Here is a 26,095-nt window from a genome sequence, read left to right as displayed (position 1 = left end):
CCCTTACGGGGAAGGAGCGGGTGGCAGATGTGCAAGCGCAGCCCCCCAGGCTGCGGGCAGGAGGACGGCTGTCACCTGGCAGGCAGGGAGGCAGGGCCGTCGCTGCAGGTGGCTCTGGAGTTCCAGAAGGAAAGCCACAGCTTCTCAATGTAGTGGAACTGCAGGTTCATGACGACGTCCAGGGTCGCCTAGGATGGAGAGGGGCCTTAGACAGCCGACGCGCCCACGAGCAAGGGGCACGGCTCCTGCGTGGCCCCAGGCAAGGGCTGCAGCGAGAGAGGTAGGAGCCGGGTGTGAGCGGGCTGCGGGTGGACATGGGTCTGTCTCCTCCGGGCAGCCGGACACCAGGTGACACCTGGCGGTGGCAGTTTTGAGCTCCCGGGGACTGAACACAGGGGCATTCTACCTTGTTGCACTTCCAGCCCTTGTTATTAATTAATTTAATTATTTGATTTTATTTGCAGTACTGGAAATCAAACCCAGGGGCATTCTACCTCAAGTTACACTTCCAGCCGTATTTTTTATTTTGAAACAGGGTCTCACTGTGTTGCAAAGGCCTCACTAAGTAGCCGAGGTGTGAATGGTGATCCCTGGGTCTCAGCCTCCCGAATGCGGGGATTACAAGCATGCGCCACCATGCCCGGCAGCCCTTGTTATTTTGAAACGAGGTCTCGCTAAGTTGCTGAAGGCCTCCTTCTGTTGCTGAAGCTGTCTTTGAACCCGTGGCCCTGCCTCAACCTCCCAGTACGGATGGCAATCGTGCTCCAACGCGCCCGGCCTGGTGACGGACTCGAGTGCCGCCCTGGGCACCCCGTGGGGGCCGGTCACCTCACAGTGCCGTCGGTACGCCAGCTGCAGGGCCTTGACGTCCTGCAGCGTGATACTGTCCTGCAGTGGCAGGCCGCCCAGGTCCGGCGCTGGGAACTCCGGAAAGACGTGGGAGACATCTGGGAAGAAGGTGGCACGTCAGACACAGGCTCCCAGGAGAGGGGAGTGCCAGCTGCCCCCGAGGCAGCCCGGCCGCCACCCTGCCGCCCGCAGGCGGGTGGGCAGACTTCCATGCTTGTTTTCCCAGGTTACAAAGTGGGGATAATATTGCCACCTCCCGGGTGTCAGATGAGCCGGCGCCCTGGGAGCCAGCTCGGCACCTCGGTCCTCCGCGAGCCGCACGCAGGGCCCAGCCCAGGGCAGTGTCTGTGTCTGGGCCGATCCTGCCGCCACCTCCCTGCCCCGGTGCAATCTTTCACTTTTTACATTTGATTTTAGTATCTGGGATAGAACTCAGGGGCATTTTATCTTTGAGCTACACCCCCAGCCCTGTTTTTATGTATTTTTTTTTTTTGAAAACAGGGTCTCACTAAGTAGCTGAAGCTGGCTACAGCCTGCAATCCTCGTCTCAGCCTCCCAACCCAGTACTGGGGTGACAGGTGTGTGCCACCATGCCCAGTGTGAGCTCAGAAGTTTTAAAACCGCCTATTCTTGTTCATGGCCACTTGGTTTCACTAATTCCTTTTTTTTTTTTTAATGGAACCAAGGGGCATGCTACCTCTGAGCTACACTCCCAGCCCTATTTTTATTCTTTATTTAGAAGCAGGGTCTCACTGAGTTGCAGAGGGCCTCACTAAGTAGCTGAGGCTGGCTGTGAACTGCGATCCTTCTGTCTCAGCCTCTCAAATGCTGGGATGACAAGTGGGTGCCGCCACACCCTGCTCCCAGCCCAATTTTTTATCCTTTTTTTTTAAACAGGGCCTCACTACGTAGCTGAAGCCAGTCTCACCTATGTACTGCTGGTGGTGCTGGCCCTGCGCCGCCACGGCCGGCTCGGGCGTGCCGTGTGTGCTGCCGTCCCCGAGGCTGTCCGACTTCTGCGCTGGCCGGTACCTGGGCAGGACACGTGGGCCTCCGTGAGGCCCCTGCGACATGCCGGGCCCGAGGAGGAGGCTGGCGGGGTGCAGTTTGGGTGAGAGCCCTCAAATGCCCTCTGGTGCACACGTGGGATTAGCCAGGCCCGTACTGCCGTGCACGTTGTCCCCGCACCAGTCTCCAGAGCCTTTTCCTCTGCCCGCTCAACCCTCGCTCCCGGCCCCTGGGTACTCCTGGCCGTCTCCGGCTTCTCCATCTACACTCTCACTCTTTTTTTTTTTTTTTTTTGGAACAGGGTCTCACTGAGTTGCGGAGGGCCTCACTAAGTAGCTGAGGCTGGCCGCGCACCGCGATCCTCCGTCCCTGCCTCCCGAGTGCTGGGGTGACACGTGCGCGCCCCCACGCCCGGCTTGAATGTCCCCCTTGTCAAGCCTTAAGGAGGCTCCAGCGTACGGGTCACCGTGCAATGCATGTGTATCCGCCTGTGTGCGGTGGCCGCAGGCCCGCGCACTGTTTCTCCCTGGAAGGCGAAAGGCTTCTTGGCCAGCCGCAGCGTTCCAGGGCGTGTGGCCTCGAGGAGCTTCTGACCACACTCTGCCTGAGCTGGGGCAGGTGGACTCTTGGGGCGGGAGCAGAGGAGAGAGGCCTCTTGACCACCTGAGCGGGTGCCTGCCCCGCGTGGACGGTGGGGCCGGCCTCCCGGGAGGGAGGAGGGAGAGCGTGCTTGGATCCCTGGGAGCGGCTGGGCGCAGGCCGGTGGCCGAGGCCTGTCCCCACGCCTAAGGCCACACAGCCCAGACACAGAGCCTGGTGTTTGCTGAGAAGGCGCTGGAAGGCTCTGAGGGTGGCACTGGGGCCCCGGCCAGGGCACTGAAGCCCACGGCGGTTCTGCGCTTGCGAGGGTCCCCGCAGGATCACCGGCACGGCCACGCTGGCTGCTCGCGTCCCACCTGCATTTGGGGTGGGAAGGTGATGGCGGCCCCCTGGTCCTCGGGCTGGCCCAGGCTCAGGACGTCTGCGATGGGTGTAGGAGGGAACGCTCCAGATGCCCCTGGCCTTCAGCAGGGAGCAGGACAGAAGCTCCTCCTGCCGGGGGGCTGACCACACTGCCCCTCCCTTCGCCTCTCCACATTTCTTTGGATTTGGGGATTGAACCTAGGAGTTTTACCTCTAAGCTACACCCTCTGTCTCTTTTGTTTTTCATTTGGAACCAGGGTCTTGCTAAGTGGCTGAGGCTGGTGGCCTCAAGGCTGCAATCCTCCTGTCCCAGCCTCCCAAGTGCTGGGATGACAGGTGTGTACCACCACACCGGGCTCCTCCTAAACTTTTAAATGAAGGTCTGTGATTCCAGCCCGTGACACGTGGCACAACAGAGACAGCACAGTTGTCGGCATTCGGTTCCCCGGGCTGGGCGGGTGGCCGGGTGGCGCGCAGCGGCCCTCCTCTGTGGGGTGCTGTGGCGGTGGACACGTGTCACTACCGGGCACACGAAAGGCGCAGTGGGACGTACAACAGCAAGAGCCGGCCCGCTGGGGCCCCGCCTCTGGGGGACGGTGCTGCGGGGCCCGTGTGTGCCTGCGCACTCGGAGAGGCTGGGGACCCCCCACAGCTGCCCTCAACACAAGCGCGGTGAGCCCCGGAAGGCCTGAGCCGGCCTCCGCAGCTCCTGGCCTGGCCCGGGCGCCCGGCACCCACCTGGGCTTCTGGTGCACGGGCTGCTGCCGCATGGCCATGTACTGCGCGTCCTCCTGCAGCCGGTTCAGCGGAGAGTCCGGCTTCAGGCGGATGCCATAGTAATGGTATTTGGAGTTGCCCCTGAAACCAGACAGCCAGCGTCAGAACGCCCGTGGCCATCCCAGGGCCCTGCCCCACTTGTCCTGGGCCCTTTCTTTAAAGGTACGAGTGGGTGAACCCGGGCGCTCTACCTCTGAGCAACGCCCCAGTCTTATTTATTGCAGCACCAGGGATGGGACCCAGGGGCGTTCTACCTCCGAGATACACTCACAGTCCTAGATTTTTGTCTTTTTGCGTGTGTGTGTGGGTATGGGGATGAAGCCCAGGGACATTCGACCTCCGAGCCACACCCCCTGCTCTATTTTTTTATCTTGAAACAGGGTCTCACTAAGTTACAGAGGGCCTCACTAAGCAGCTGAGGCTGTCCGCGAACCACAACCCTCCGGTCTCAGCCTCCCGAATGCTGGGATGACAAGTGTGCACCACCACGCCTGGCTTTGTTTCAACATTTTTAATGAAACATTTCTCAGCCGGGCGTGGTGGCGCACGCTTGTCATCCCCGCGCTTGGGAGGCGGAGACAGGAGGATCGCGCAGGTTCGAAGCCAGCTGCGTGCGCTGGCTCAGGAGACCCTGTTTCCAAATAAAAATATAAAATAGGTCTGGGAGTGTAGCCCGGAGGTAGAAGGGCTTCCAGGAACCCCAGTACCACCAAAAAATTTAAAAAAAAATTTTTTTTTAAATTTCTTCTCCTTCCAGTACTGAAGACTGCACCCAGGGAGCTGTACCATACAGCTGTACCCCAGCCCCTTTTATTCTATGTATATATTTATGTATTTATTTTGGTGGTACAGGATGGAACCTAGGGGGCATTCTACCTCCAAGCTACACCCTGTGTGTGTGCATGCGCGTATGTGAGAGAGAGAGAGGGAGGGGGGGCACGCTGGCAAGTGAATCCAGGGGCAGTCTATCTCTGAGATACACCCCTAGCCCTATTTTATTCTTTATTTTTGAAATAGGGTCTCACCAAGAGGGCTGTCTAAGAACTGCAATTCTCCTAGCTCAGCTTTGAAAGCACTGGGATTACAAGCATGCGCTACCACACCCAGCTTTTTTACTTTTATTTTTTAAGTATTTATTTTTTGGTGCTGGCTCCCCGAGTTGCAGAGGCCTCACTATAGCTGAGGCTGGCTGCGCACCGCGACCTCCTGTCTCGGCCTCCCCAGCTCTGAGATGGCAAGCCTGCGCCGCCACCTGGCTCCTCTGTATTTTCATTTTAGCTCTGGGCCTGGCGATGGAGCCAGGGCCCTGGCCCTGCCCCGGGCCTCCCGCAGAGGCGCGAGGCGGCTTACCTGGTGCCCAGGCGCCGCGTGCGCAGGCCCATGAACACGGAGCGGATGAGCTTCCCGAAGGAGGCGGCGTTCACGGGGTCCAGCTTGTGCTCCTGGCAGTGCCGGAGGTAGTGGCTGTACAGGGAGCTGCGGGGCAGGCTCACACCTTCGGCGGTCTCGTAGTTGTCCAGCAGCCACTGGAGCTGGGCGAGAGCGGGCAGGTGAGCGCGTGCGGAGAGGGGCGCAGCCGGCCTGCCCCCGCCCTGCCCCCGGCCGCTTCTTTCCCTTTGTGTTTGGTGCTGGGGACTGAACCCAGGGGCGTTCTCCCCTCAAGCCACACCCCAGCAGCTCTTCTTGTTTTTGCTAAGTCCCGGAGGCCGGCCTCGAACCTGCCATCCTCCTGCCTCATCCTCCCAAGCACCGGGACCCAGGGGTGTGCCCCAGCCCGGCTTCGTTTGCTTCTTGCGTTCACCTTCCACCCCTAGTGATGGTTCATCTGCGCGCCCCCCCACCTGCCCTTTCAGCACTGCGGTCCACAGCCCCAAGGAGTGGCCAGAGCCCGGTGGACATCCAGCAGGGTAATCACACTCGCGCCCACCCTGACGCCGGCCATGACAGCACCTAGGCCGCCCATGCAGGCGGCAGAAGCCAAAGCCGCGCCCAGCATGCAGCGGCGGGGACTGGACCGTCCTGCCAGCGGCCAGCGCCCCCCATCCCCGGGCGAGGGTCCTGAGCGGCCGATTCCGTTCCCTATCCTAGGGGCACAAAGGCCTCGCTGCCAGCCAGACACGGAGAAAGGACAGGGCTGCGTGCACAGGAGGGCTGGCCCTGGCCTGGCCTGCACAGCTGCCTCCCAGCGCCCGCCCCCTCCACCTACCCTGCCTCTGTCTTCTTTCTCCTGTGGGTATGTGTGGTATTAGGGATTGAACATAAGGGCATTCTATCTCCAAGCTAAGCTCCCAGCCCATCTTTATTTTTACTTATTTATTTTGTGGTACTAAGGATGGATCCCAGGGGCATTCTACCTCTGACCTACACCCCCAACCCTAGTTTTTATTCTTTATTTTGAAACAGGGTCTCACTGAGTTGCAAAGGGCCTCGCTAAGTAGCCGAGGCTTTCCCCGAACCGCGATCCTCCTGTCTTAGCCTCCCAAATGCTGGGATTACAAGCGTGCACTACCATGCCCGGCTCTTTACATTTCTTGAAACAAGGTCTCTCAAGGTGGTTGAGTCTCGCTAGGTTGCTGAGGCTGGCCTCTAACCCGACATCCTGAGGGCCGGCAGCACGGTGCCACAGACCTGGACCTCAGGCTGCACCAAGCAGGCAGGCTGTGGAAGCCGAGCCAAGCTGGGCATGCCCAGAGCCGGCCTGAGCCTGGGCACTGGAGCCCGAGCCGCTGCCACCAGGCCAGGACAGCTCCCGCTGCTCCCGGTGTGGCTGGGTCACCCGTGGACACCGCTGCTCAAGGGCCGCGGCTGTCATGAGCACTTCCTTATAAGGAGAGAGAGCCGGCCCTGCTGGCGCTTCTGCATCCACGGGTTCCGGGGATGCCCGCACTCAGGCCGCTGCGAGTCCCTGGGTCCCGGCCCTGCCGTGGGCAGGGCGCAGCCCTGGCCTCCTGGCTGCCAGGGCGGCCTCTCCCAGGGCCGGGACGTGCCCACGCCTTCCCAGGTGGGCCCCTGCCGCCGGCTCTGTCTGCCTGCTTGTGCTCTTTTCTTTCTCCCTGGGTGCTGAAGACTGAGCCCAGGGAAGTTCTACTGCTAAGCTACTCCCAGCCTCTTTTGTTTTTATTTTGAAGCAGGGTCTCACTGAGTTACTGTCTGCTGGCTTCCAGCCTGCGATTCTCCGGCCTCAGCCTCCCAAGGAGTAGATTCACAGGTGTGTGCCGCCATGCCCAGCTCCTTCTAGTACCTCCCTCTCTGCTTGCATTCATTCATTCATTCATTTATTTATTTATTTATTTATTTATTTATTTTTGCGGATCCGGGGATGGAGCCCAGGGGCATTCTACCTCCAAGCTATACCCCAGCTCATTTTTTATTCTTTATTTGGAAACAGGGCCTCACTGAGTCGCAGAGGGCCTCACTCGGTAGCTGAGGCAGGCCACGAACTGCGACCCCCCTGTCTCAGCCTCCCGAGTGCTGGGATCACTGTGCGCCACCACACTCGCTTTTTATTTTTTACTACTTATTATTTATTTTGCAGTACTGGGGATGGAACCCTGGGGCATTCGACCTCTGAGCTACACCGTGGCCCTATTTTTTAGTCTTTTTATTTTTTGAAACAGGGTCTCACTAAGCTGCAAGGGGCCTCGCCAAGTAGCTGAGGCTGTCCGTGAACCCCAATCCTCCTGTCTCAGCCTCCATGCCCGGCCACCCTCTCTCTTAAGGTGACTGTCTCAGGTACTGGCCTGCAGGCTATGCTGTCCTTGTCCTTAAAATGACCTTTGATCTTTGGTTCCTTGAGTCCAAATACAAAGGTCAAACAAGGTGAATGTAATCCTGTCCTGCTTTAGCCCCCAGAAGGTGGGTGATGGAGCTGACCACGTGGACAGTGCCCGCCCTGAGCAAGGACGGCCCCTCCAAGTGAGGGCTGCGGGAGGCTGCCCGCTCCCAGTGGCCGCCTCGGGCAGGGTTCCACCTTAGCCGAGGAGGGCTGGCTGACCGGCCGAGCCCTGGAGGGCCGATCCCACCTGAGCGCCGATCACTGTCCGGGGCTCACTCTGCGCGCCCCGTCTCACTGCCTGTGTCTCCCACAGTCTCCACCTCTGCCTCCGGCGTGGGGCTCCCCGGAGTGAGTCTCCTCCTGTTGTGGTCCCCGAGTTCAGTTCTGACCCAGCCAGTGCCCATGTGGCTGGGCGGGTCCTGGGGAGCAGGCAGCACGACTAGCCGTGCCCGGGTCTGCAGGGCCAGTGGCGTGATCTCATGGGCACTCAGGCCCGAGGGGCATCCCTTGGCCGTGCCCCCACCCCAGAGGCCAGCCCCGAGCCCTCTGCGTCCTCTCCAGCCCTCACACCTGCCCACAGGACCCAGTGTGTGGAGCGGACTTTCCAGAAAGATGGCGTTTCTCCCCGTCTACACCTCTGGCTCAGAGGGAAGAGCTTGAGGGCAGGCCCCTGGCCCCTGCTACCCATGCTGGGGCTCCAGCCGTGGAGGGACACCACCCGGAGGCCTGAGCTCCCCACAGAGGGGCTGGAGAGGCGGTACTCGGGGACAAGGGCTGCCACAGACTGTTAACCTTCCCGCACCCTGCCTGCCTGCCTGGCCCCACGCAGGCTGCTCACACGAGGGCAGGTACAGGGGATGGGTTCCCCTGGGATGTGTCCGTGGGGAAGCTGTGGGCCAGCACTGCCGCATGGCAGGATGGCGGCCTGGAGGTTGGCACGAGCGGGGCTCTGTGAAGGGAGCAAGCACCTGCTGCCCCTCGAGTGGCCGGCCCTCTGAGGTGCCACCCACCACTCCTGCACAGGACCTCCCCAGACACCGCTCTGCCCCACAGCCACAGACTAGAAATTGAACCCAGGAGCACTCGACCTCCAAGCTACATCTCCACCCCTATTTCAGTTTTCTTTTCTCTTTCTTTTTTTTTTTTTCTTTTTTTCTTTTTGCTGGGCATGGTGGTGTATGTCTGTAATTCTAGTACTTGGGAGGCTGAGACAGGAGGATTGCAGGTTCAAGACCAGCCTCAGCAAGTAGTGAAACTCTCATCAACCTAGCGAGACCTTGTTTCCAAATAATAAAACTGGGCTGGGGGGGGCGTAGCTCAAAGGTAAATGCCTCCGGGCTCAATCCCCAGTACCATAAAAGATAAAATAAGTGCTTCTGTTTTTCTTTTTCTTTTTTTGTTTTTGGTGGTACCAGGGTTCCTGGAAGCCCTTCTACCTCTGGGCTACGCTCCCAGACCTATTTTATACTTTTTTTTTTTTTTTTTAAAACAGGGTTTCTTAAGCCAGCGCGGCTGGCTTTGAATCTCCGCGATCCTCCTGTCTCCGCCTCCCAAACGCAGGGATTACAAGCATGCGCCACCACACCCGGCACTTCTGTTTTTCTTTAAAACAGAGTCTCCCTTAGTGGCTAAGGCTGGCCTCAAACCTGTGATCCTCCTGTCTGCCTCTCAGGTGCTGGGTTGACAGCGTGCACCTGTGTGTCTGGCTTCTTTTTTTCTTTCTTTCTTCTTTTTCCTTTTTTTTTTGGGGGGGGCGGGTCTGGGATGGAACCCAGGGGCATTCTACCTCCAAGCTACACCCCCTGCCCTATTTTTTATTCTTTATTTTGAAAAAGGGTCTCAATGAGTTGCAGAGGACCTAAGGAGCTGAGGCTGTCCTTGAACCACTGTCCTCCGGTCTCGGCCTCCGAGTGCTGCTGGGAGGACAGCATGCACCCCGCCCGGCCTTTTCCTTCTTCATGTCTGACTGCACTGCCTCCTCCCCGCCGGGCATGGAGGGTCCTTGCAGCCCAGGGGCCTGGCGGGAGGACCCTATGTCTCCCCCTGGGCCGGCCCAGGGGCCTCGCGGGGCCTCTCGCTGGCTCTGCCTGCGCACCTCCGCAGCATCTGCTCCTTATCTATTGGTTCTGTATGTATTTGCTTCTTTGTGGTGGTGCTGGGGATCGAGCCGGGGGTTCAACTCCCCAGCCCCTCCCCAGCCCTATTTTATTTCTCTAGGTACCGGGGTGCGACCCGGGGCTGGCGCCTCTGAGCTCCACCCCAGCCCCACTTGATTTTGGTTTGGAGACAGGCTGGCTGGTCACTGGGCCTCCTCTGCGGCGAGCGGGCGCGCACTTACATGGCTGTTGAGCAAGCCGCTTTTGTGTGGTGTGAGTCCTTCGCTTTTTTGGAGGTTTTCAATCGCCATTTCAAGCTAAAGAAACGTGTGCAGAAACAGAACAGAACAAAGTGGAGGGGAGAAAGGGAGTGAGATGGTTAGCATTGGCCAGGACTCGTGGCTCATGAACACCCACGTTCCGCTTCCAGCTCCTGCCAGACAGGCGCAGGGCCCGCCCTGCGGAGGGAGGGCGGCAGGCAGGGAGCATCCTTCCCTGCGGAGCAGGAGCCCACGGACGGCAGCAGGGGCCCCAGGCTCGGCTCTGCCACGGCCAGCGTGCACAGGCCAGGTTAGTGCGGTGGCTGCATCCAGCTCGGCCACAGCAAAGCAGGCATGGCGTCAGTGCGTGCCCCCCACCGCAGCCGCTGCCCGGAGGCCAGGTAAGCGAAGCAGGCAGAGGTGGCTGCTCTGTCCCCAGGCCCAAGACACGCAGGCAGCCTGGCCGCCCGTCTGCTCGAGTGGCAAGCGGAGCCGCAGAGCCGCAGAGGAGCCGGGAGGAGCGGCCGCCATGCACAGCTGCCACCGCCTTTGAGCGTGACCGACGCCCCTGCACAAAACGCGGGCGCATGAAAGCCACCACGCCCCGCGCCAAGGACGGAGCCGCCCAGCACCTCCTTCCTTCCTCCCTCTCTTCCTTTTCCTTTTTTTTCTTTTGGTGGTACTGGGGTTCCTGGAAGCCCTTCTACCTCCGGGCTACACTCCCAGACCTATTTTATATTTTATTTGGAAACAGGGTCTCTTAAGCCAGCGTGGCTGGCTTCGAACCTGCACAATTATCCTGTCTCCTCCTCCCAAGTGCGGGGATTACAAGCGTGCGCCACCATGCCAGGCTTTGAACTTATTTTCTTTCTTTCTTTCTTTCTTTCTTTCTTTCTTTCTTTCTTTCTTCCTTTTTGTGGGTCTGGGGATGGAACTCAGGGGCATTCAACCTCTGAGCTACACCCCCTGCCCTATTTTTTATTCTTTATTTTGAAACAGGGTCTCACTAAGTAGCTGAGGCTGTCTGCACACCGCGTCTCAGCCTCTCGAATGCTGGGATTACGAGTGTGCTCCACCACACCTGGCTTCCTTTTTACTTTTTATTTTGGTATCTTAGGGGTTTTTTCTGAAGATTGAACCTAGGGACATTTTACCTATAAGCTACACTCCCAGCCCTTAAAAAAATTTTTTTTAATTAGTTGGGCATAGTGGTGCACGCCTGTAATCCCAGTACTTGGGAGGCTGAGACAGGAGGCTCACAGTTCGTGGAAAGCCTCAGCTACTTGCTGAGGCCTCAGTGATGGAACCCAGGATGCTTTCTACCCAGGGGCTTTCTGCCTCCAAAGCCACACCCCAGCCCTATTTGTGTGTGTGGGTGGGGGGGGGGATCCTGGGGGTGGAACCCAGGGGCTTTTCTACCTCTGGGCTATACTCCCAGGCCTATTTTTTATACTTTATTTGGAAACAGGGTCTCACTAAGTTGCTGAGAGCCTCACTAAGTCGCTGAGGCTGGCTTTGAACCTGCGATCCTCCTGTCTCAGCCTCCCAAGCATGGGGATTACAAGTGTGCGCCACCACGCCCGGCTTGATCCCAGCCCTATTTTATTTTATTCTTTCTTTTGAAAAGGGTCTCACTGAGTTGCAAAGGGCCTCACAAAATAGTAACTGAGGCTGTCTGTGAACCATGATCCTCCTGTCTCAGCCTCCCAAATGCTGGGATTGCAAGCGTGTGTCCCGACGCCCAGCTCTCAATAGTTTCTAAGGCTGTCCTTGAACCTACGTCCCAGTCTGTCTCAGCCTCCCACGTGCCGGGATTACGGCGTGCACCACCGGGCCGGCAAGAGGTGGCTTATTTAAGGTTGCCACAGGCCTCCTGTCTGCTGGGCTGAGAGAAGAGAACTGGGGCTGTGCGTCTGCTCCTGCGTTCCCGTGCGCTGGGTGCCGAGGAGGGCTTGGGGAGGGGAGCGCGCCTTCGTCCATGGTACAGTAACGCTAGTTTTGCACCCAACCTTGACAACGGGCAGCGTCTTACAGTCTCAAGGCCATTCGTCATCTCTACCCAGTCATGTTAGGATATGGAGGTGACGCCAGTGTTTCGGGGGATGAGGACGGCGTCCATCTCTCCACGAAGGCGGAGGCAGAGAGACGGCAGGACCCCGGGGCGGGGCTCCGCAGACTCAGCGCCTGAGGGGCCGCCATCACGGAGGACGAGCAGCTGCGACCTGGCACGGAGGGCTCTGGGAAGCCCAGCGGCCTCTCAGCTGCCCCACGGGCGTCCCGGGTCCCGCGGCACGGCTCGGGCTGCACGGACTGCCAGGAAGCCTGGAACCTGGTGTCCCGCTCAACATCACACTAACCGGACCCCGCGCTCCCGAGGCCCTGAGGCGTGGGAGAGAGCGGGGAGCGAGCGCCGGGCCGCCAGGAGCTCAGTGCGGCGCTAGTCCACTGAGGCCGAGGGAGCGCGCAGGGAACTAGGAGGCCCATCAGCCTCGCCTCGCCAGACAATGTCGTCCACAGGAGAAACTGCAAAGAGGAACCACGCTGAATCCTAGAACTCTAGTATATTCGAGGCGGGCGCGGGGCACACGCTTGTCACCCGGCACTCGGGAGGCTGAGACAGGAGGATCACTCACGGCCAGCCTCAGCTACTCAGTGAGGCCCTGTTTCCAAATAAAGAATAAAAAATAAGCAGGGGTATAGCTCAGAGGTAGAATGCCCCTGGTTCCACCCCCAGACCCGCAAAACAAAAACAAACAAAGAGTGCAGCTGAAGAGAGGAGGGCGGAAGTCCCTGATCTGCTGGGAGACAAACCCACACATTCAAGTCTCCACGACGTTCAAGTCCACATGCCAAAAAGCCCGACCAGGGCCCGTTGCAATCGGGCTGCAGAGAGAGAGAGAGTCTGGAAACCAAGACAGAGGGACTCGGCGCGCCCCGGGACCCTCCGCGAGGCTCGCGGGGAGCAGCGTCAGAAAGCAGGGAAGCTCGGGGCTGAGGCAGGGGCCACAGGTTCAATGCCAGCCTCGGCAAGCCAGTGAGACCCCGCTTCCAGCCGAACAATAAAAGGGCTGGGGTGTAGCTCGGAGGAAGACAGCCCTGCGCTCGACCCTCAGCAGCAGCAGCAGCAGCAGCAGCAGCAGCAGCAGCAGCGAGTCACCCCAGGGCCCCGGAGCTGCGGGCTTTCCTTCTGCAGCCGAAGGCCACCAGGTGCGCCAGGTGGCCGTGTGCCTGGCCCCGCCGCAGAAGCCTGAAGCAGGCCTTAGGAAGGCTCCGGGCCCCGCCTCAGGCTCTGCTTCACCTCAGTGTCCACAGACAGCCCCCGGGGCCTGGGGCCTCCAGCTGGGACTCCAACATGGGAGGAGCCCTGAGTTAAAAAGATACCACCGAGCCGGGCCCACTACTTGGGAGGCGGAGACAGGAGGATCACAGGTTTGAGGCCAGCTTCGACTCCGCAACTGAGTGAGGTCTTGTTTCAAAATAAAGAATACAGAGCTGTGGGTGCAGCTCCGAGGTAAAATGCCCCTGAATCCAACCCTAGTTCAAAAGCAGAAAAACAAAAAGCAACAAGTGACCCTCACAAGGAGCGTGGGCGCTGAGACGCGCACTTCACATGTGACAGAGCTGGCCTCACGGCTCCCTCTGGGCCTGGGGAGGCCGCGGAGCGGAGCACCTCCTCCTGCACAACTCGGCCGCTTGCTTTGTGACACCGGGGTTAGCCCAGGGGCTTATTCGGAGCTACACAGTCCCAGTTTATATTTATTTATTTATTCATTTATTTATTGGTGGTACTGGGGGTGGAACCCAGGGGCTTTCTTACCTCCGGGCCATACTCCAGACCTATTTCATACTTTATTTGGAAACAGGGTCTCACTGAGTTGCTGAGAGCATCACTCAGTAGCTGAGGCTGGCTTCAAACCCGTGCGATCCTCCTGTCTCTGCCTCCCAAGCGCTGGGATTACAAGCGTGCGCCACCGCGCCCGGCTTCTATTTTTTATTTTGAAACAGGGTTTCATTGAGTTGTGGAGGCTGGCCGCAGACCTGCAATCCTCCTGCCTCAGCCCCCAGCACTGGGTGACAGGGTGCTCCAGCACGCCCGGCAGCACGCCTGGCTTCAAAGGCAGACGGAAGCCCGTCCTCCCTGGCGCCCGCCTGCGCCCCTGGTCTTGGTCTAGCGGGAGCAGGGTACTCTCGGGCAGCTGCCGGGGTGGAGGGGGCTCTTCTGTGCCCAGCCTTCCCTGGACATAACCCTGACAGAGAAAAGGAGGGTCTGCCGCGGTGGAGCCCGGAGCAAGCTCTCAATACAGAACTCCTGCTTTACAACAGAAGCTCGCCGGGACTTGGCTAGGAAGCGGCCCAAAGGCTGATGTGTCGACACCTTCGTCTGGCGCCGAGGCTTTGGGGAAGGGGCTGGACCAGGAGGGCTCTGATCTCAATGGGGTGGTCCGCTGACACTGAGAGGCCCAGGGGATGGCCGCGTGTCCCCAGGCCCTCTCTGTGTCTGTCTCTCGCTCCCTCGCTCTCCCTCTGGCTTACTGGTTATCATGAGCCGAGCAGCTCTCCTCGCCAGCCCTCTGCCTCTCCCAGGCCAGGGCGTGGCACCAGCCCGCTGTGACTAGGCCTTGAAGAGATATGATCCTATCCACGAAGCAAAGCGCTCCCGGCGTGTAAAGAGCGCTTGCAGACCAGGAACTGCAGGGGCTTCCCGGCCTCTGCGGCACCTGGGAAGCCACCTGCAGCTCAGCACAACCACAGCGCACGAGCCCCCAGAGCCAGGCGAGGCCCCAGAGCCAGGCGAGGCCCCAGAGCCAGGCGAGGCCCGGCCTGTCCCCGCAGGGCTCGACGGAGGCTCTCTTGAGACCCACAGAAAGCCGGGGACCCCCACTTGTCCCACAGCGCAAGATGGAGGTTTCTAGAGACCCAGAGCAAGTGGTCTGACCTCAGGTCCACCCGCTCCTCCCTGGACGTCCTCATGGTGCCGACGTGCAAGAGACGGAGGCGTCCCTGGAGGGAAGGAGCCGAGCGCCCGGGCGGCGCCTGCGCTGGAGGTGCCCAGCGAGGCTGCGGGCGCGAGGCCCTGAGGTCTACGTCTAGGGAACACGTGCAGAAATGCTCCAAGGTCAAAGAGGATGACGCAAGCCAGGACCGCCCAAACAAACAGCGCGCCGTGCCCCGACGGAAGACGCCGCGGGGGGACGCCAGCTCCCCGCACAAACCCGTGGGCTTGTGACAGGACGCTGCCCTGGGCCGCGGCGCCTTACACTGATGCGAGCAGCCAACCGGGCCTCGCTCTGCTCACTGTGCCTCGCGCCGGGCGCCGGCAGCCAGAGTGCCCAGAAGAGCAGCCGCCGCCTGGACAGGACCCGCGGCCAGTGGCCTTTTTTTTTGGTACTGGAGATTGAACCCGGGGGTAGTCCACCACCAAGCTACACCTCCAGCCCTTTTCATTTTTGATTTTGAAACAGGGTCTTACTAGGTTGCTAAGGCGCTCACCAAGTTGCTGAGGCTGGCCTCAAACCTATGGTCCTCCAGTCTCAGCCTCCCAAGGACTGGGATTACAAGCCTTGGCCATGATGCCTGGCTCCCTCTGATTTTTGACAAAAGTGCAAAAGCAATCCAGTAGAAAAAGAAGAGTTGTTTTATTTCTAGAAAATAAAGCTAGAAGAACTGGTTGTTTCTTATGCGAAAAAAAAGTCATCAACCTCTACCTTACATCTTGTATAAAAAGCAAAACCACAAAACTTTTCAAAAGACAGTAGGAGAAAGCTCTCAGGACCTGTGGAGGAGCCCCAAGAGAAGCTTAATAAAAACCAAAATGTCTTTTCTTTCTCATCCAGAGACACACATCAGAAAATGTGAGGACACACCATGCCTGGAAGAGTATGTGCAGCTCACGTATGTGACCCGGGACTGGTGTCCCCAATATAAAAGGAACCCCGAAAGCCAGGCGCGGGGCGCGCTCGTCATCCAGCACTCGGGAGGCTGAGACCGGAGGATCGCGGTTCACGAACAGCCCCAGCTACTTAGTGAGGCCCTCTGCAACTCAGTGAGACCCTGTTTCAAAATAAGAATAAAAAATAGGGCAGGAGGTGTAGCTCAGAGGTCGAGTGACCCTGAATTCCATTCCCAGTACTGAAAAAACAAACAAACAAAAAGAACCCCGAAGGCTGGGCAGCGAGGGCTCCCTCGGTGCCTGGGAAGAAGGGCCTACGCCCCGCCTGTCCCGACAGAGGAGCTAGGCACGGCCTGGGCCAGCCGCTGAGGTCACGCGGCCAGCAAGTTCCGGGGGATATTTACCTAAAGGAAGGGGAGCCCGCGCCTGTGGCCGGGGCTGCTTTCCCGCGCTGGAAACCCTGTCAGACACTGTGGCCAAGCAAACCCTTCTCCGCAGCCACAGAGGACAGCCACCATCACGCTGCGCCCGTGCCGGGCGGAGCAGCGTCTCAAAGGCTCCCCACAGCCAGGCTGGCGGCCACGCCTGTCAGCCCATCCCCGGGAGCCCGAGACAGAGGATCACAGGTCCGACGCCCTCAGCAACTCAGCAAGGCCTTGTTTCCACACAAAAAGTAAAACGGGGCTGGGGTGTAGCTCGGAGGTAGGGTGCCCCTGGATTCCACCCCAGCACCACAAAAATGAAGATGACCCCATCACTGCGTGTGGGTGGCTCTCCCTGAGAGCGGCGCCGGCAGGCTGGGTGCGGGGAGGTCCCGCGGAGGGGCCTCCAGGGAGCTTCCAGGGCCGCCGGCAACTGCACAAACCTCACGTGTCCACCAGGAAGGCAATGCACTCTGCCAATCCCAAGCCGCGCCAGGTGACAGAAGCCAGCGTGGGGACCTGGCTGCGCGGCGGGGCCGGCACCTTCCCGGGGCGAGCCGCCTCCCTCCTCCCAGTGCGCTTTGGCCCACAGGTGGGTGGTGACCATGACAACCCCGAGAGACGCTTCGCTTGTGGCCAGTTTGCGCAGGGCCCGTGACCTGGCACGTCACCCGTGCCGCGTGGAGGACTGAGGCCGAGACACGCTGTCTGGCCCGGCCCGTCTGTGGCTGACGGGGCTTCCCCGGCGCCCCTGCTCCCCGTCCCGCTGCGCGGATCCCCGGGCCCCGGGACCTACCGTGGCTGGTGAGGACCGGGCGGTGTGTGCCAGGGAGTGTCTCGTGCCGTCCGTCCCCCCGTGGATGAGGTAGGCTCCGGCGCCGGACACGATGGGGCTCCCCCCGACATCCACGGCGATGCCCACCATGCTGTGGGAGGGCACCGCCGGGGGGGACGAGGCTGCCACCGTCACCTGGCCGCCGCCCGGGGCCTCGAAGTACGAGGCCGCGCTGCTGGGGGCGTACATCTGAGGCTCGGGGTCGTAGGCATAGGCCGCGCGTCTGTGGGAATCAGAGAGGTCCCCTCGGAGCCCGTCCCAGCCACACTGCACGTGAGAGCTGGGCCCCCGGGGCTGCGCGCGTGGGGCCACTGAGATGGGCTATCGAGGCCAAACGCAAAGGGACTTCAAAGCCAACAGTTCTGAAAATACTCAGATGGCCAGGGCACGACAGAAATGCTCCCACCAAACCAAGCTGTGTGTGTGTGTGTGTGTCCCTGAGGACTGAGGCCAGGGGTATTCGACCTCTGGGCTACACTCCAGCTCTTTTTGTTTTTATTTGGAAAGAGGGTCTCACTGTTTGCTGCAGACCTCACTCCTCACTCGGGCTGTCCTCCAATCTGTAATCCCGTCTCAGCCTTCCACGTACTGGGATTACACACACGCACCGCCCGCCTGGCTTAAAATAAATCCAAGTGGGCCACACATGGGAGCTCCCTGGTGGAGACAGAATAGGTCTGCGTCTCGGGCTCAATGTTATGTGGATCTGTACACGAGACAAGACTGCAGAAAACCGCGCACACGCCTGCCTGTGCACACACACAGGTCCACACGCGCGCGCACGGACGCACATCGCAGCCCGCGGGCTGGTCAGCAGTCCTGTCCAGGGCCAGTTGCTGGCCGTGGTGTTCCGCACTCACGGAGCGGCTGCCCCATGGCGAGCGGGCATCTGTGTACTAAGCCACAATTCCCAGTGAGTCCAGGATCATGGTGAAACAAACTATTAGCCGTGTGCGGGGCGCAGCCTGGCACCCAGGACTCGGAGGCTGAGACAGGAGGATCACAGGCTCGAGGCCAGCCTCCGTAAGTAGGGAGACTCTCGGCAGCCTGCGGAGACTCTGTGTTCAAGACAGATGGTATGGGCTGAGGGAGGAGCCGGAGCGAGGAGGCCGCTGGGTCCTGTCCCCAGCACCCGAAGTAGGAAACAAAACAAAACACCCCCCAAAATCCATAACAACGAAATTGCATTAGAAGAAGGGTTTCTGAGCAATGCCAAGCTCTCCTTTAGCGTTTAAGGGTCAGCGGGCACGGTGCCATGTGCCTGTCATCCTAGAAGTGGGGAGGCTGAGAGTGGAGGCTCGCAGGTTTGAGGCCAGCCTCAGCAGCTCAGTGACACCCTGAGTCACACCAAAAGGCGCTGAGGGTGGAGCTCAGAGGCCGAATGCCTCTGGGATCCCCAGCACCGCACGCGCACGCACACGCACACGCACACGCATGCACGGAGGGGAAGGGCTCCGCTGTGAAGACTGGACCTCCACGTTTAGAGGAGCCGCTTCTTTTCCAAGGACGAGCCTAGGTCCGCGGTGTCCGCGGTGGACAGGGTCAGGGTCAGGGTGGGCGCGGCACCTACATGGCTCCGTTGGTGTAGACGGCGTCGCCCCCCTCCACGTACTGCACCTGCGCGGGGTACACGTGCTGCACCTGGAACGACAGGCGGGCGGTTACGGGGGCCCCCGCCTCCCGGGTCCTTAGGGCCGCGCCGCACCCCCCGCTGGCACTTCTAGAAAGAGCGAGGGAGGCGGGGTGTGGAGCCGACGACAGGCCGGGCGCGGTGGCACACGCCTGTCATCCCGGCACTTAGGAGGCGGCGGGAGGAGGACAGCGGGTTCGAGGCCAGCCTCGGCAGTGCAGCAAGGCCCTCAGCGCCCGAGGGAGACCCTGCCTCAAAGTAAGAAATAAGACAGGGCTGGGGCTGTAACTCAGCAGGAGAAGGCCCCTGGGTCCAATCCCAGGACCAAAAACACAGAAAGAATGTTCTGTTTGAAATAGCTTCCAGGAGAGCTTTCTGGGTGGCCCAAGACTCCAGAGCAGGAGCAGCAGGGAGACGGCGCGGCGGGCACGGGGGGCACCCGCGCCCAGGGGCGGCCTCCTTACCTGCTGTGGCACCTGCTGCACCCTGGGGAGGGAGATCGGCTGCATCGCGGCCCCCTTGGGGGCGGTGCCAGCCGCCTGGACCAGCACCCTCTGAAAGCAAAGGCAGGGCGGTCAGGCGAGGCCCGCGGCGCTCCCCGGCGGCCGGCACGCCGCGCACTCCCCGCGCCCTTGCCCACAGAGCCGTGGAGGGGCAGGCCGCGGTGGCCACCTCCCTGGGAGGCTGAGACGGGAAGGCTGCTCTTTAACTCAGAAACTTGTTTCACACAAATAAACAAAAGAAGCCGGGCACTGTGGTGCACGCTTGTCATCCCCGCACTTGGGAGGCAGAGACAGGTTCGCACAGGTTGGAAGCCAGCCGGGCTGGCTTAAGAGACCCTGTTTCCAAATAAAAAAAAATATAAAGTAGGTCTGGGAGTGTACCCCGAAGATAGAAGGGTTTCCAGGAACCCCGGTACCACCAAAACCAAAAAAACAAAACAAAAGGCGCGGGGGCCTAGCTTAGAGGGAGAATGCCCCTGGTTCAATCCCCAGCGCCACACACAAAAAGAGAAAAGGAAGAAGCCAAAGGGCCGGGGTGGGGGGCGGAGGCGCTCAGGCCCGCGCCTGCGCGTCGCCGGCCGCCTGCTCTTCCCAGGTGGCACTGGCGTTGCTGGTTGTGGTGTCGGTGCGGCCTGGCCTGTGGACACCCTGGTGGACACGAGCGGGGCACACAGCCCCCGGGGGGCCGAGGTGTCACTGTAGACGAGGGCGTCCCCGCCGAGCCGCGCTCTGAGCAGCGGAGCAGCCGGGCGTGGCCATCACAAGCGCACGGCCAGGGACGAGAGAGCCCGGCCGGCCAGCTCCCACGGTGGAGCGGACTCAGCCGGGAACAGGGGCAGGCCGCGCGGGCAGCTAGGGGTGGGCGGCCGGCGGCCGGCCAGAGGCAGGAGTGCTGGCAGGCGCGGGGCTGCGGGAGAGGAATGGGCGGTGACTGCGGCCTGGCGTCTTCCTTCTCTGCCGCGCGTTGAACACAGGGCGCTCTGCCTCCAGGCTACACACGGCTCCACGTTACTTGAGCCAGGGTCTCTGAGTAGCTAGGCTTCCTGGGACCCGGGACCCTCCTGCCGCAGCCCCCCAGCACTGGGATCTTTCCGGAGGGAGGAATGTTCTGGAACTCGTTCGCGGCGATGGCGTGGTGTTGTGAATAGCCTAAACCACTCACTCGTCCACTTGAAACGCTCGGTCCCGCGGTCTCGATGAGGAGCAATTAAGAACCGGGACCGAGCTGGGCGCGGCGGCGAGCCCAGGACCCCACGCCGGCCGCGCGGGCAGCAGCGAGGCCTCGGCCGAGCTTCGGGACTGGGAAGAAGGAAAGCGCGCCGGCCTCTCCTCTGCTCCTGGGGATGGACGGGCTGTCCCATCTCTGCTCCACCAGCCCTATCTTATTTCTTATTTGGACACGGGGTCTCATCAGTCGCTGAGGCCGGCCGCAGCCCGCGGTCCTGGTGTCTCGGCCTCCCAGGGGCTGGGGAGCCGGTCTGGGTGGCCCCCCGGAGCCGAGGCTGTTACCTGAGGGGACGCGGGCACGGGCTGGGCCGCCGCCGCGGGACGCAGGGCCACGGACGCGGGCGAGTCGGAGCCCCTCTCGGAGTTCTGCATGCTCAGTCCTGCGGGGTAGGGGAGGCCGTGAGCGGCTCCGGCTCCCGCGGCCCGGCCGAGGGGCTGCACGGAGGGGCCGGGGAGCGGAGCCAGAGGATGATTCTCCGAACCTGAGAGCCACTGGACCCGCGCAGGAGGCCTCCCAGAGCCCCTCCTCCTTCCCCGCGAGCAGACGCGCCCTTCCGGAGGGCTGGGGCAGGTTCGCTCACTGAACTAGCGGCCCCAGACTCCTGATGGATGCTTGCTATCTGAGGGCCTACGTACCCCAACTCCAGTTGGTAAACCCCTAGGGCCAGGCCTCTCAAGGTCAGCACTGTAGGGACTGGGGGCTTAAGATGTTTTCTTTGGGCTATGCTGGGGATTGGACCCAGGAGCATTCTATCTCCAAGCCACATCCCCAGCCACCCTCCCTCCTCCTCCCTCTCCTCCTCCTCCTCCCCCTCATTATTATTACTGGTGCTGGGGACAGAACCTCGGGGCATTCTACCTCTGACCAGCACCTTGAGCCCTATTTTTCTTCTTTATTTTGAAAGAGGGGCTCACTAAGTTGTGGAGGACCTAAGTTGCCAAGGCTGGCCTCAAAACTGCGATCCCCCCATCCCAGCCTCCAAGTCCTGGGATTTCAAGCGTGCGCCACCACGCCCGGCTCTACTTGAGTTTTTATGTTGAAGCAGGGTCTCACTAAGTTGCTTTGTCTGGCCTCAGGCCTGGGGTCCTCCTCTCTCTTGGGAGTCTCCCAGGTACTGGGAGCCACGGCTTATGAAGCCAAACTAACAACAGATTGAACAAACTGTGCTTGGGTCTGCGCCAGTGCAGGCCGTCCTGTCTGGGGCGCTCCCAGGTCCCTTCCCCGGAGCCTGGGAGCCCCTGGCGCCTCTCCTGGGGTCCTGGGTGGCTGGCTCGTGCCTGGCCACCAGGTGGCACCAGAGGCCGCCACCAGCCAGCGTGCTCAGCGGAGGCCGCGCTCCTCCAAGCCTGGGGACGTGAGGCCAGGCGCAGCGCCGCACACTGAGTCAGAAGACAGGGAATTTCGCACTTGTGGGCTGCCGGTCTCCCCTCGACCCACCCGACTGACTCGGGGAGTCCCGTCAGAGGTGACTTTTCTCTAAACGTTTCATGGGTCGCTTGACCGCCTGTCCCCAGGCTACAGAGCAAGCGGCCCTCAGCGAGACTCAGGAGCTAGGGAGACCCGGTCCAAAATGGAAGGTGGAGGAGGGGTGCGGCTGCAGCTCGGAGGTAGAAGGGCCTGGGGTCCGTCCCCAGTCACACACAATCTGGGGAAAAGTGTTTGCAAACATGTATCTGACACCAAGTCTCACCACAATAAGTATGTAGCTATCACATAATATTTACATAATGGACCATCTGTATCCTTCACTTCAACAAGACAAGTAAACCCACAGGGAGACTGGGCAGAAGACTCCAGGCACTTCACAAAGAAAAGCAGATGTTCACCCCCCTCGGCACCAGGGAAACGCAAATCCAAGCCACCAAGGGGCACTGAAGGGAGGCTGCTGTGAGGACAGGAGCCACTGCAGCCTCCCCAGCTGCTGGGGCCGAGCTGAGCCACGCCCGCAGGATGGCGGTCCCCCAACACGGACCCACCCTTCAGCCCCACATCCCTCTCCTGGGTATCTGCCTGAGAAACATGAAAATAGATCCTTGACCGAAACAACTATACAAGCACCTTCACAACAGCCAGAAAGAAGGGGGAAAGCAAACATGTCTCCTGAGGAGAATGATGAGAAATTTTAGATTGGGATCATTTAAAGATACATGTAGTAATCCCAAAATCAACTACTGGCAATTAAAAAAAGAGAGAGAAGCTGGGCGTGACGGTGCATGCCTAGAATCCCAGCTACCTGGGAGGCTGAGGCAGGAGGAGGGAGGGAGGGAGATGAGCCCCGGCAACACGGCAAGTGAAGACACCACGGCCTGGGGAGGCGACTCAGTGGTGGCGCCTGGGTCCAATCTCCACACAGGACAGCAGGAGAGGAAGGTGGAGCAGGCGGGGGAGAGCGAGGCTGCAGAGGGACACACTGGACCCTCGTGTGCGCGTGCGCGTGCGCCTGACTAGGGACTGAGCCAGGGGGACGCTCCCTCTCAGTAGTAGGCCGGTGATGCACACCTGTGACCCCAGGACTGGGGAGGCCGACACAAGAGGATCGCAGGTTCCAGGCCGGCCTCAGCTACTGAGGCCCTGTTTCAAAATGAAGAGTAAAATAGGGCTGGGACGTAGCTCAGAGGTAGACTGCGCCTGGACTTGATCCCCAGTGCCACAAATACAATAGGCGGAAGCCTGTAAAGAGGGCAGCGCGAGGGCAGGAGGGCACCGCAGCCTGGCCGTGCCGTGGCCTCCGTTGGGGCCGCCTTTCCAGCGCAGGTGGCCCCCTGCCCGCCTCGCGGGTGCCGTGGCCCCGCTGCGCACCTGCTGCTCCCCGGCCGGATCTGCGAGGAGACCTCCCTCACTTAGGAAGGAGGGAGGAGGGCTGCGCACCCTCGGGCAACGCGGAGGAGCAGCTCCCCAGTGAAGGCTGCAAGTTTCTGACTCAATAAGGAAAGGCCAGGCCACTGCCATCTATGCGAGCAGGCCGCCCTTGTCTCTGTCCGCACTTCGTAGCTGGGCGTGGTGGATAAGAGAGGATCGTGGTTGGCGGCCAGCCTCAGCTACTTAGTGAGGCACTCCCTCCGCAAGTTAGTGAGACCCTGTTTCCAAATAAATAATAAAAAACAGGGCAGGGGTGTAGCTCGTGGTCGAATGCCCCTGGGTTCCATCCCAGACCCGCAAAAAAAAAAAAAAAAAAAATCGCTCCGAGATGTATGGAGGTAGACAGCCTCTGGGTTCAATGCCAGTACCATCAAATTAAAAAAAAAAAAAAGGCTGCGGCCTGGCCCCTGGGGGCACGGGAGAGCCGGGGCCAGGGCCCTCGGTTGCAGTGCGGGGTTGGATGGGAAGCGTGGCGGCACCTGCCTCTGGCCCCCTGCCTCTGGCCCCGCTGCAGCCCGGAGTGAATGGATCTGCCACACACACCGCGAGGAGCCTGATGTTTACAGGAAAATACTCCCGTCGCCTAGTAACCGGCAGCCGTGGGGAAAGGAAGCCGCCTGGCCAGCCCGCGGTCTGGGCAGCTCCTGGGGCTGACTCACCACAGCTGAGCGATCTCCTTTCCCTTCCTGCTCCTCCTCAGCCAGATGCGCTCACCTGCCCTGCGGCCACCATGTCTGACCACACGGGGTCAGGGAGGCGGCCAGCGGAGGCACCTTCCTTGCTGGTGACTTACTGTGCGGAGCGCGGGCGGGACCCAGAGGCCTCCTCCCTGCAGCTACACCCAGCCCTTCATTTTTTATTTTAAAACAGGGTCTTGCTAGGTTGCTGGCCTTGGACCTGCGATCCTCCTGCCTCAGCCTCCCAAGTGCTGGGAGTACAGGTGTGGCTGCCGTGCCTGGCACTACTTAACTTGGTGGGGTTCAGAGGCACCAGAGGTCCTTGGTCCCTGAGGCACTGTCTTTCCTCTGAAAAGCTGGAGCAAGCCGGGAGGCCTGGCTGTCCCCTGCAGTCAGGTCAGGAGCCAGTGACACGGGGAGAGATACTGCTGCACCGTCCCCAGTGCACGTCAAGGCCTCAGCACCAGAGGGCGCCCTGCGTGGGGCGCTGAGCCCAGGGTGGGCTCCTCCCGCTGTAGGGCTCCCAGCGCCTGCCAGTCTCCAGGGCCCCGGACCAGGTGTGGGGCCTCCCAGTCCCTCCCACTCCAGGCCAGGGCTCCCGCAGTCATGACCACGACAGGTCCCCAAGCACTGTCAAGCGTCCCCGGGAAGCAGAGCGCCCGGTGGAGACCCACTGCCCAAAGCGGACAGGTCTTCCTGCAGGGCACGGCGGCTCCGGGGCTACGGACAGGCGCGTGGCTGGCTGCATCCTGTGCAGGCCTGGGGCGGCCCGGGTTCTGTCTGCGAGCCACCCCCAGCCTTTCCACTTTGACCCGGGCCTGGGAAGCTGGGAGGCTGCCTCAAGCCGCTCCTCCTGCTCCTCCTGCTCCTCCTGCAGGAGCCCCGGCTGGCGGCCCCACCGCTTCCTTCTGCTTTCCTTTGCAGCAATGAACTTTCAAGGGCTGCTGCTGCTCCCGGTTTCTTTGAAATAAAGAATCTTCGGAATCCAAATTCCTTTCTCTTTCGGTAAGAGTTGGGCTTCTGCTCCTGTTCTTCTCAGTAGCCAAACCCCCTCGTCCAGCACAGCCCGGCCAGCGAGGAGGCTGGAGGAAGAGGGGGTCCAGGTTGACTTACCACGGAACGATTATCTCCTGGGGTACAGCCCGGCAGTGCTCCACCCGCGGCCTTCCTCTTTTTTTCTTTTGAGCCAGGGTCTGAGTCGCTGCCCAGGCTGGCCTTGAACTTGGATCTCGCTGCAGCCTCAGTCTCCAGGGCTGGGCGGCTCTGCCTCGGGACGTCAGAATGGGGGTCGTAATGGGGGACGGCGTGGCTTCGCTCTCTAAGAGCTGGGCCTGGGCGGCCTCGACTCTGAGGAGGCTGCTGCTGTGGGTGGCGTCGTGGATTCAGGGCGACTCCGGCCGAAGACCCACGGGGCCCCATTCTCGCCCAGCGAATGGCCAGGCGGGAGGCTGCCGTGCCCGCCGCTCACCAGTGATTACTGAGATGGCGCGGGACGGGCCGCCCTGACGCTAGAGGCTGGGCCGGGGCGCCTCCCCTCAGAGACAGGAAGGGGGGAGAGGGACGCACAGGCGCGCATCCTCAAGGTGCGCACACACGCAAACACATGCACAGGAAGACGAGTCCAGATTCACTGCCTCAGCAAGTAGCGAGACCCTCGCCACTCAGTGAGACCCTGTTTCAAAACAAAAAATAAATCGGGCTGGAGGTGTGGATTGGAGGTAGAATGCCCCTGGGTTCCATCCCCAGTACTGCCAAAAAACAACCAAAAAGAAAAGCCAGAAACCCCACGCACATCAGTGGCCGAGCCTCGGCGAGGGGCTGTGAGTGCGCTGCTCCCGCGCCCCTGTTGGCCGTGCCGTGTGCTCTCCTGATGACGAGCACCCTCATCCGTCCCCTGAAGAGCCTGAGGTGTGGCAGGGTCTCCATGGGGACTTGAAAAGGTTTAAACGAGGCTCTGTCGGGCGCAGTGGCCACGCTTGTCATCTCCGCGCTTGGGAGGCGGAGACAGGAGGATCGCGCTGGCTTAAGAGACCCTGTTTCCAAATAAAATATATATAAAAAATAGGCCTGGGAGTGTAGCCCGGAAGTAGAAGGGTTTCCAGGAATCCCGGTACCACCAAAAAAAAAAAAAAAGGCTCTATCTTCCAAAAAGAAAAAAAAAACTTGCTTCTGCTAGGAACTGGGTGTAAATAGCTTAGCAGAACTGGGCGTGGTGGCACGTCTATAGCCCCAGTGCTTGGGAGGACTTCGGGTAAGAATGTGGGGGGCCTTCCCCTCCTCTCCTGAAATTAAAATGTTAAGATACAGAACTAAGTCGGAGTAA

General features: G+C 60.6%; 1 protein-coding gene across 2 annotated transcripts in view; it reads right to left on the bottom strand.

The window, feature by feature from the left end:
- RFX2 (regulatory factor X2) overlaps positions 1-20,607 on the bottom strand; it is a gene marked incomplete at both ends in the record, with an annotated part of 29,569 nt that extends 8,962 nt beyond the window's left edge. Inside the window, 10 exons of one of the 2 annotated variants that reach the window (XM_080712253.1) lie at positions 76-188; positions 829-947; positions 1,778-1,881; positions 3,559-3,678; positions 4,948-5,129; positions 9,711-9,785; positions 16,837-17,098; positions 18,446-18,516; positions 18,970-19,059; positions 20,518-20,607. In XM_080712253.1, coding sequence (XP_080568379.1) covers positions 76-188; positions 829-947; positions 1,778-1,881; positions 3,559-3,678; positions 4,948-5,129; positions 9,711-9,785; positions 16,837-17,098; positions 18,446-18,516; positions 18,970-19,059; positions 20,518-20,607 — 1,226 coding nt within the window. The remainder of the gene's footprint in view (positions 1-75; positions 189-828; positions 948-1,777; positions 1,882-3,558; positions 3,679-4,947; positions 5,130-9,710; positions 9,786-16,836; positions 17,099-18,445; positions 18,517-18,969; positions 19,060-20,517) is intronic. The other variant, XM_080712254.1, reaches the window with a different exon arrangement.
- Positions 20,608-26,095: the final 5,488 nt, after the last annotated feature.

This window comes from Muscardinus avellanarius (genome assembly GCF_963383645.1).
Source record: "Muscardinus avellanarius genome assembly, chromosome: 16".
Taxonomy (NCBI): Eukaryota; Metazoa; Chordata; class Mammalia; order Rodentia; family Gliridae; genus Muscardinus; species Muscardinus avellanarius.
Note: the sequence above shows the minus strand (reverse complement) of the source record. Positions and strands in the feature narration are given on the sequence as shown.